Source organism: Equus przewalskii, chromosome 20, assembly GCF_037783145.1.
Source record: "Equus przewalskii isolate Varuska chromosome 20, EquPr2, whole genome shotgun sequence".
NCBI lineage: Eukaryota > Metazoa > Chordata > Mammalia > Perissodactyla > Equidae > Equus > Equus przewalskii.
The window spans coordinates 39,898,605-39,909,261 of record NC_091850.1 but is presented as its reverse complement, the minus strand read 5'-3'; the positions used below and the strand labels follow the sequence as shown (position 1 = coordinate 39,909,261).

The 10,657-nt window shown below is 34.9% G+C and overlaps 1 protein-coding gene across 6 annotated transcripts in view; it reads right to left on the bottom strand.

Moving 5' to 3' along the window:
• Positions 1-3,080: 3,080 nt before the first annotated feature.
• CDH12 (cadherin 12) overlaps positions 3,081-10,657 on the bottom strand; it is a 936,971-nt gene continuing 929,394 nt past the window's right edge. For all 6 annotated transcript variants that reach the window (XM_070587153.1, XM_070587154.1, XM_070587157.1 and 3 more), the window contains 2 exons: positions 7,597-7,848; positions 3,081-4,440 (listed from right to left, as the gene is read on the bottom strand). In XM_070587153.1, coding sequence (XP_070443254.1) covers positions 3,941-4,440; positions 7,597-7,848 — 752 coding nt within the window. In that variant the 3' untranslated portion in view covers positions 3,081-3,940. The remainder of the gene's footprint in view (positions 4,441-7,596; positions 7,849-10,657) is intronic.

Genomic DNA, 10,657 nt, shown 5'->3' with positions numbered 1-10,657 from the left:
AATGAAGATTGTATACTTAGCTAAACTATAAATCAGGCGAGGAGGCAAAAGAAATTTTCAAACATGGAGAGATTTTAAAATTATCTGCCTTCAACTTCATTTTTCTTGGGAAGCGATGTTGTTTACTGACATTTGGTTAACTCCTTTCAGATATAGTCATAGTTTGCAGCCCACTTCAAATACAATGCCTGCATACTTACATCTGCTTTTCAAAATTCCCATTTTAATACAATAGTTACTGAAACTTTTATGAAGATTTCTAAAAATGTCCTCCTCTTAAAGACAAAGAATAACACATCCCTTCTAATCTTTCCTTCCTTTGACTTTTTTTATCCTCTTTGGTTCAAGATCTGGGCTCTAGTTATTTTAATGCTTCTCTCTCTCTTGCTATGCACAGCTCTACCATTCCAACTTGTTGAAGAATTTTAACAGTTATCTCTTAATAAATATTTTCCCACTCTCCTAATGTGGTATATGGTGAATCAATGTATAATCAATCAAACCCATAGTTCAAAGATTTTTGTTTCTTAAACTCTTTTAAATATCTCCATAATTAGCATAACTTTATGTAATCAATGTGTAAATGATTAAATGGACTTCATGTAATTGTAACTAGAACTTAAGAGTCAAGAAATTTGAGAGGAAACTTAGAAATAAGAGCAAGAAATTAATTTTACCAAAGAGACTAGAACACTGGGAGGCTGTGTCCAGTCAGTGATAGAATTTGGCCAAAGCAATTTTACAGTATTTTTGGCATATCACACTCTTTCACTCTTATGTTTTCTAACACTTCTTTCAGCACAAAGTTTACATTTTTAAAACTATGTAAGAAACATACACGTTATCATTCAATGTAATTAAAAAGTTATGTACGGTTATTATTAATAGTCCAAATGCCGCACGTAAATTCTAAGCATTTTTTTATATTGCTTAGTGCCTGAATGAAGTCCAGTGACTGTATTATGATAAAAAATGAAGAATTCTAAGATAAGTATTGAAATATTACACCTAGTGCTTTCAGTAGTGTTAAAGTTATCCCATAATGCTTCCACCTTATGAGCCCCAAATGACATCTTTTCACCGTATCATTCCTCTGGTTTCCCATTATACCTGAAGTGATTTCTATCCAAGATTTTATTTCATTTCTTACATGTTTGCTTGTTTGTTATAAATCAAACACTTTTTTGAAAAATTTGTTAACATCTGTGTGGTTGTTATGAACTGCATTGTGTCCCCCTAAAATTCATATTTTGAAGTCCCAGCCTCCAGTACCTCAGAATATGACTGTATTCAAGACAGAACCTTTAAAGAGGTCATTGAGGTAAAAAGAGGTCGTGTGAGTGGGCTCAGTGTGACTGGTGTCCTTAAAAGAAGAGGAATTAGCATAGAGGGAAGACCATGTGAAGACAGAGAAAGAAGATGGCCACCTCCAAGCCAAGGAGAGCAGCCCTTAGAAGAAATCAACTCTGCCGACACCTTGATCTTAGACATCTGGCTTCCAGAACTGTGAGGAGATAAAGTTCTATTGTGGAAGCCACACAGTCTGTGGTACTTTTTATGGCAGCCAGAGCAGACTAATGTAGTGGGGTAGCAAAAGTAAAAGATGGAGGTACTAAAAAAAGGCTTATTAGTTTGGAGAAAGTAAGACCCACCAATTTCATATTTTTGCTTAGCATCTCAGTCATGTGGTTTGAAATGACTGCCCCTCCTGAGTTTCCTTCACGTCCTCATTGCTTCTGATATAGGATTGCATGCATAGGCAGTCAGATTCTCTAGCAAGATGCAAAATGCAATAATGTCTGACAAGAATCATTTTGTCAGCCGGAAGTGATCTCGCACATTAGCCTTCTTCAAAAGGTCGTGCATCATTGCATAGCAAATCTCATTGCTAGGGCAAACTCAGAAGTTTCCTTAATTTTTTCTCCAGTATGGTTATGACATCGCCAACTTTTAAAAATAAATACATAAATATTCCCCAAAGCATATTATACTCTAAATTATTACACTACATGAATATTCTAATGCAATTCCTAGGGATAAGACAAAGGTAAAGCTGAAGTGGCAAAAAGAGGAAAAGGAGTTCAACACTTGTGCCCAATATGGACAACAAGGAGAGTATGCAACTACGAGACACCAAAAGAGGAATGGGAACTGCAGATTCAAATGGCCAAATTGCCACAGCATAATTATTAGCTATATATCTCTGAAGTAGGCATTTAATAATGAATAGGCTTGAATATAATTTGCCTATATTATCCATATTTCTACCCATTTTCCCATGTGTGATTTTTTACCTCCAATCTTGCAATTATAAATAAGTTCATAAATATTTCATAAATACAACTAGATACTGATCACATCTTCGAGATGGATCCAGAAGCAACTTTTATTTTTTCCTATATGTAGTTTCAATATTTCAGTAATCACTTGTATAGTTATAATATTAAGAAAATATATTACTTTGTAGTAAGTTATCTATTTTAAGTTCTAGATAGTGTACAATTCACTTGAAATTAATCTATATGAGTGTAGTTTACCTGTATGCTTACAAAATCTAACACATCTTAGAAATCTGCATCAAATTAAAAGGTGAAAGATCTTTACAGAGAAGATTTATGGGATCGTTTATATTAGAGCTATTGTAGATGTCAGCATAAAGGAGCAACTCTGAGCTCTCGTATAATAATGTTCACAAAGTTTAAGTCTATATTAATAAAATAAATAAATAATCTGCCTGATTTTGCATTTGTGTTCTTTTTAGGAGTCAGTCATTGGTTTGAATTTCCTGCAGTCTATGATTTTTTATTTGTTCAGTAATGTATAATAAATATTTTTTAGACATGCCTTAAATCCATCCTGCATTATTTGATATATTTTTTATTTTCCTTGCTCATCAAAGAATCACTGGATGGTAAGAAACTCTGAGAAGCTATATAATGAATTTCTCCTCCCATGTATAAATCAATGGCACTTTTTTCCCTAAAAAAGTTTCATAGAAACACAACTTAAAATTTTATCTATGACTGAAGACTTCAATGATCTGGTAACTTGTTAAAACCAACCTTCCACACACCAGCACATAATTAAAACAAAACCAGTATTTATTTTAATGTGGAGTTTCAGCCCTGAGGCCTCTCTTTATAAAGAGGAATTTTAAAAAATTTCCTTTTTCAAAATTTTATTTTTTTGGAAAAAAGTAACATTTTAATGAATATCTTTAATATGAACTAATGTGAAGATCAAACATTGCTTTTAAAATTCGGAACTTACATATTGAATTTGATATCTCATTTATTTCAATTTTCTCAAAGGGTAGGAAAAACAAATATTTTTTGGCATACAGTTTAAAAAAGAAAAAAAAATCTTTGAATTATAAGAAGATGGAGTTCAGAAAGTATTCTTCTTTTTTCCTCAAAAGGAATTAGAAGTCAGCATGTTGCTATTGCTCCTTGACATAAAGCCAGTGTCTTTGTTTATGTCCTCTGTGTCTCTGAATCCTGCCATGCCATCACAGCAGAGTGTACTGTACACCATTTTTAAATGATAAGAGTTTCAATAGGCACTTTAGTGGAATTAAGAAAAATCTAACACTCTTCCACCGTGATGCCACATAGCTATCTTCGTTCTACGTTGTCATGTCAGTAAATTGTACTTAGTCGGCCTGAGCAGGTCTCAGTGTATTTCCAAAATAACAAAACAAAACCAAGCAAGTACGTATTATAGGATTTATCTTGTGTTGGCAGAAAAAACCAAACTGACAATATGATAAATATAGCAACTTGCTAGAAACCAGATAATCAAAGGAATCTTGTTCATAAAGCCTGGGGGGGGGGGGGTGAGGGGAGGGCGGTGCACGTGTGTATGTGTGTGTATATGTGATTTCCATTTGTGTTTCTTTTAAATGTCTCTTCTTGGTTGTGTTTTAGCCTTCGCTTCTCCCCTAAGTGCCTTTATCAGAGTTATAACTCTCTTCTTCACCAAACATGTCTGCCAAGACTTTAAAGCGGGGTCCCCAGTCCGTCAGATAGTCATAGTCCTGGTCAGCTTCCGTGGTGACAGAGTCTATGGAGCTAAGAGACTCTGCTACGGATCCATTGCCTTCATAGGCGTATGTTGCCAATGAATCGTATGGTGGGGCTGTTGGGTCCACATCATTTTCCTGTAGCCTTTGATTAATGAAATCTCTTATGTCTGTGTGATCTTCCACGGGTTGTCTCTGACGAGGTAAACAGAGAGAGTCTGGTTTTATATCCCTGCGAATTTTGTTATCTTCAATCACTTTTGGATTTCTCAGAGCACCGATGTCGAAAGCCTGGGTGTCCTCCTCACCCCCTCCTTCGTCATCATAGTGGATAACGTTGTCCCTGATGTCCTCTTTAGAGGTCATCAGGGTATCTTTCTTCTTTTGCCTTCGCAGAGCTACATACAGCACAACTATGGCTAGAACAAGAGAGAAATGGCAATTTGAGAATATGTCAGTTCATCCCTGTAAAAACTAAAATTGATTGGGGCTGGCTGAGTTTCTTTAATGACATCCTATTATTTTCAAAGTTAATATACTGTAATCAATAAGGGTCATATCTATGTTTATATTTTTTTCATCGTCTAAACTTAACTTCTTTTTGAAATCACACCTAACAAGAAACCATAGCAAAGTTATTGACAAACTCAAACAATTATAGTCTTATATTTAACATGCATTATATTTAAATATTTTGGCATCAGGGAAAAAAATTTGTGTTATAAAATTTAAAAAAGATGAAAGAATGGTTGTTTTAAGCATACCAAGAGCTGTATAACATTGACATAACAAAATACGAATATTATAGCCCGTAAATAACATTTAGGTGTTATTCACACCTAGATTTCCCAGTTGTAACATTAATGTGCTTCTATTGAAATATATACAAATCTTCATGTGACATTCACTTTTAAAAGCATTAAATAAGAAAAAAAGAAAGAAAAAGAGAAGGAAGAATATAGAATAGAAGGGCCTTAGTTTTACAAATGATGTCAACTAAGGTCTCTATTTAAATTCTGTGTCCAGCCATATTGAGACATTTTCCAAACCAAATGCCTAGTACTCAGGTTAGCTTCATGAAGCATGATAAAATTTTGAAACAGTTAATTTATATACTCTAATTATTGAAATATTTCTTTGTTTTTGGTTGACTCATAATCATCATTAAATCAATAGTGTTTATTTCTCCTAGGAGTGAATGGGCACAGATTCAAACCAGGAAGTCAGTGCTCAACTTTGATTGTCATAAGACCCCTTCTCCTCCATAGCAGCAGCAATCGGTTGAAAGCCAAAGTGTGCTTGATTTCCCACAGCAAAGTCTGGAAGACTCTTGTCATAGGATTAGAAAATAGAGGAGATGGCATGAGGATGAAAGCTCATTTATTTCCTCTTCCTTCAGAATTAGAATTTCGCCAGCTGGAAGAAGGGAGGAGATAAAGGTAGAGATTCTGTACAATGGGCCCTAGAGTGCTCTTTAGCACTCTGCGCTCCTCCCAGGGTTTAGGGAAATCCTAGAATTAGACTGTTGTTTTTTCATGTGGAGAGTATGTGAGAGACTGCAAGCCTCAGAGAGAGCTCTGCATATAAATGGCTTTAGAGTTGCCATGGCTGAGAAAGGAACTAGTTAGATGTGCCTGAGGACTACCTAGAAGATACCCAAGCATCACAAGATTCTTGTGTTTCCCTGCACCCCAGGAAGGATATAAAAATGGCCAAGAATAAGCTGGAAAATCTAAAATAGTCTGAGATCGGTTAAGGAGGTCAAGGAATAGATGGATTTTTAAGCAGATCCCATGGTAGGACTAAGAGTGTCAGCATTCACTGTTGTATATTAGCAGATTCACAATGCTAGAACAGTGCAGGTGCACTGCGGACACTTGGCAAGTCTTCAGATGAATGAGCGGCAGCTGGCAGTGCATGATAATGTTGACCTGAGCCAGATTAATTGCTACACTGCAGGAGGGGCAAGAGGCCAAAGGCGAGCATCCAGAACATGCCAAGTCATGCTGGGTTGGTATGGAAATAATCTGGGACTCAGGTAGCTCCTAGAGAAGAGAGGAGCATGAGAGAGCAACACTTGATTTGAAGTTAAATATTTAATTGATAATGTTCAGTTTCAGATGTGAGAATGTTATTTTGAATCTGCCCTTTTTCTTTCTTTGTTTTTGCTGAGGAATATTTGCCCTCAGCTAACATCTGCTGCCTATCTTCCTCTTTTTTTGCTTCAGGAAGATTAGCCCTGAGCTAATATTTTTGCCAGTCTTCCTCTATTTTGTATGTGGGTCGCTGCTGCAACATGGTTGATGAATGGTATAGGGCCGAGCCCAGGATCTGAACCTGCAAACCCAGGCCACCAAAGTGGAGTGCACCAAACTTAACCACTAGGCCACAGGGCCAGCCCATGAATCTGTCCTTTTAAGGTTTATATAATCAGCACAAACAGATATCAGATATAATTTACTATAAATTCTAAGGATATAAAGAATGCTTTGTTCTACACACCAAAGTTACTTGTGTCTAATTAATATCTACACCCTGAAAATTGGACTAGAACTTTACCCTCCAAGCCAACCTGAGCTTCTGACCCAGAGAAGGTTCTTTATGAAGTTCTATATAATGCCTTATTCCATGCTTTACACCCTAGGAATTTTTTAAAATTTTGCTTTCTATCCTAGAGATAAAGGTAGTTATCTTCATTTGGCAAAATATTTTGGTTAAATAATAAACATACATACATAAACTGATTCCACAGTGCCCAGCTATATATCCATTGCAGTGTAAATTTAAAGAGATGACTCGACAAATAGAGAATGTCTCTTTACTTTTGTGTTTCTGGTAGCGAATTAATAAGTGAAAGGGAGTCAGCTGAACAGAGTTGATGGAAGAGGGAACCCCCGTAGCAGGTTTATATTCATTCTCACAGAGATGATACAGAATGCATTTACTGCAATCCTTTCCCTTTTCTGTGCTTTTAGATATTTTAGTGTGTTCTGTTCTAGAAGGAATGGTTAGAATTTTAGTGTGAGGAGATGTGAGAAGAGTGGAATAAGAATTGCTTCTAGCTGGCATTTTAAACAGAAAAAAACAAATCTGGAGGCCCTTTACTTTCTCTCTGTTTCTTTCCTGTCCTTTCTCTTTTCTTTCTTTCTTTCTTTATTGAACTGGTTTTTGAGAACTATCATTCATCTAGTATATTATTAAAAGGTTATATAATGTCTGCAATAACCAGTAGGATGTAAAATGAATTGAGAAACCATTGCTGTAAATTGGATGTTTGTTATAAAAAATTTCATTGCAGCAAGTGCCACAAACTGCTATTACTTGAAAATTCCCTAGGGCTGGAACATACTTTTCTATTTTCGATGAGGTTATTTATGTATTTCTAATTATAAATATCCATGAGGTATGAAATGGAAAATTAACTTTAATAAAAATATAATTTAATATAGATAGACAATCTTCCTTCTATCTAGATGTGGCATCTTGATAAAGAAAAACTGATTTACATGGTAAACTGAGGAGAGAGATACACAGACAAAGGGGAGAGAGAGAATGTGATCAATACTACAACCCACCTAAGAGTATAACGACGCACAGTAGGATTGCAATCAAAGCTCCAGTGCTGAGTCCTACAGGTAGAAAAATTGCTTCTACATTACAAGACAGGATGGTACCATCAGAGTCACATCGACAAACTCGAATAGTCATTGTGTTTGTGCTGCTCTGGACAGGATAACTGCTGTCTTCTATTACAACAGGAAGGAAATACAGTTCTTGCTGCCTGCGGCTGTATCCATTTCTTCGGGTTTCAATTCCAGCTGTGTTGTCTACAAAACATGACGTTTATGATAAGATGGTTGCTACGAGCCGCACTTCACATCTTAAACTTGGTATCTGTTAAACAGTAGGAAGCGCTTCTCAAATCAGTAAAATGCATCCATATTTTAATTCTTTTATTATTATGAAAGCTGCCAAAATGTAATGAAATGTAATCAAAATAATCCTTAGAGAAAGAAGAACCACTCATCTTGCCTGGTGTAAGAATTAAATTTTCTATTCAGAAAGAATATAAAATGGTTTACAAGACAAGAAGTGTGCTGTGTTCACCCATTTTTTTCTAAGATCAAAATCTCATTGGAAAAAAAAACTTCTGTGGATGTTTTCTTACATGACAGACAAGCAAAGATTACAAAAAATGAATCTGTAAAATATCTTACCTAAGAACTTGTTCTTTAAAATATCACAAATATCAATTTACTATTTCAGATGAAAACTTGATTTTTAATTTTTTCCCAAGTCTATATCAACGTTACCTATGCACTTTAACTTTTGCACATCAGTTAGCGTAAGAAAATGCAAAGAAAAAGTGTGTTAAAAATCGATTCATTAAAAATTTTAAACATTATGAATTATAATCATCACCACTTTCATATAGTTATAAAAGTAATTCATTTTAATTCTGTAAAAACCAACAACAGCAATAGTTATTTGGAATAATCCAAGGCAATAAAAATCTAAAATTTATATAAGTGCAATTAGTAGTTCACTGAAAGTGTTATACTGCATTTATTTGTTCTTTAATTATTTTATTTCTATACATACAGGTGGAAATTTTGTTTTATTCATAACACTACTTTATTTTTTTGCATCGAATAAAGTAAGCCCTAGAAACATTTTGCAATTTTTAGAAATGTATTGATATTTAGTTTATTATAGTCATACATGGTACCCACTTTGGAATCAGGTAAAATAATTTTAGAAAAATATATTACTCATTAAAATACAAGTATGTCAGAAAAAGTTACTATCTCAATAATATTCCATGCATCTATGCATTTGTAGATTCTAATTTCAACAACTGAAAATTCTCTATCCCCCTTTCAATAGGAAGCATCAAGTTGAGAAAATTTTACATGATAAGATAGACTTTGGCACAGGAAGATTAATTTATTATTATATGGAGGGTATTTTTAAATTGAGAAACAAAATATTAAGATGCTAAATGTCTATTAAATATTTCCAATGAGAGTTAGTGATGCCAGGCACTTGTGGTGACGGTGGGAATGGAAAAATGGGGACCAGTTGAATTAACATCAACATTTTTAGCAATTGATGATTGAATACTTGAGTCTTGGAAAAAGGATTAAAATTTAAAATCTGGGTGGAAATGATTAATAGAATTAGAAATTTGGAAAAGCTGGTGTATTTGTACTTGGGGAGTGAGGGTTTGATATTCTTGAACACAAGTTGTGTCAAAAGGCAGCCTACCCTTTTTTAATGTTTATTTTCAACCCATTATTATTATTGATATATGACCATGTACAATTTATTGTGCTGTCCCTCATGGGAAAAATATATATATTAAACCTCATTTTCACCCTGAAAATGGTTTCTATTGATGAATGGATACACACAGACACATACAGACACACACAGAGACACACACACACACACAGGAATATTAATCAGCCATGAGAAAGAAGAAAATCCTGCGTTTTGTGCTAACATGGATGAACCCGGAGGGTGTTACGCTAAGTGAAATAAGCCAAAGAAAGACAGACAAATACTGCACAGTATCACTTATATGTAGAATCTAAAAAAAAGTGAAACTCATAGAAAGAGAGAGTAGAAAAGTGGTCACTAGGGCCTGGGGATGGGGAAATAGGGAGGTTGGTAATGGGTACAGACCCTCAGTTATAGATGAGTAAGGTCTGAGGTTCTAACATATAACATGGTGACTATAGTTGATAACACTGTATTGTATAAGTGAAATTTAAGAGAGTAGAACTTATATGTTTTCACTAAAAAAAGGGTAAATATTCAAGGGTTAAAAGATGCTTCTATCCACTTAAAAAACTTATGGTTACAATTAAAATATACCAAGATAAAACAGGGAATATGGTAAATGGCATATGAGAGGCAAATACATGTTCAGACTATGAGAAAACACTATGCTTTGGGGCAAGATGATCTGATTCATGTTATCATGATTAACCAGATATAGATTCTCCAGTAAAGACACGTGGTGGGAAATAGCCAATACTTAGGTTCCTGCATGATGTGACCATCTACCTCGTTTCCCAAGTTAATGATCTCAAGGTCTGAGTCTTCCTCTTCTCCATCATATTTACATATGGAATCCAGAGGATCTAGCCTCAAGCCCAGTTAATTCTATCTCTATCGATTGATCTCCATTGTTGGCCATTACCCTAATCTAAGACTCTGTCACCCAATTTCCACAATAGCATCAATAGTCTTATATTCCTCCACGGACTTTTCCACACTGGAACCAAACTGATCTCCCTAAAATGCAAATCTGAACAAAGTATATTCTCTTGCATAAACCTTTCAAAGACTTCTCCAGTCATTGGATTTGTTATGCTCTCTTTAAATGGCTTAAAGAGAGGGTGACCATATGGTTCAGTTTGTCTTGGACAGCCCTATTTCATGTGTGCTGTTCCAATTAAAATTACTAATATTGTCCACTTCTGTCTTCAAAAGTGTTCTAGTTTTTATGATAAAATATAGTCTCTCTACTTATAAGGCCCTTCATATATGGGACCCTGTTTCATTTACAGCCATTCCTCACAATCCTCACATACAAAGCCTGTGTTCTTAATCTGTCTGTATCTAGGT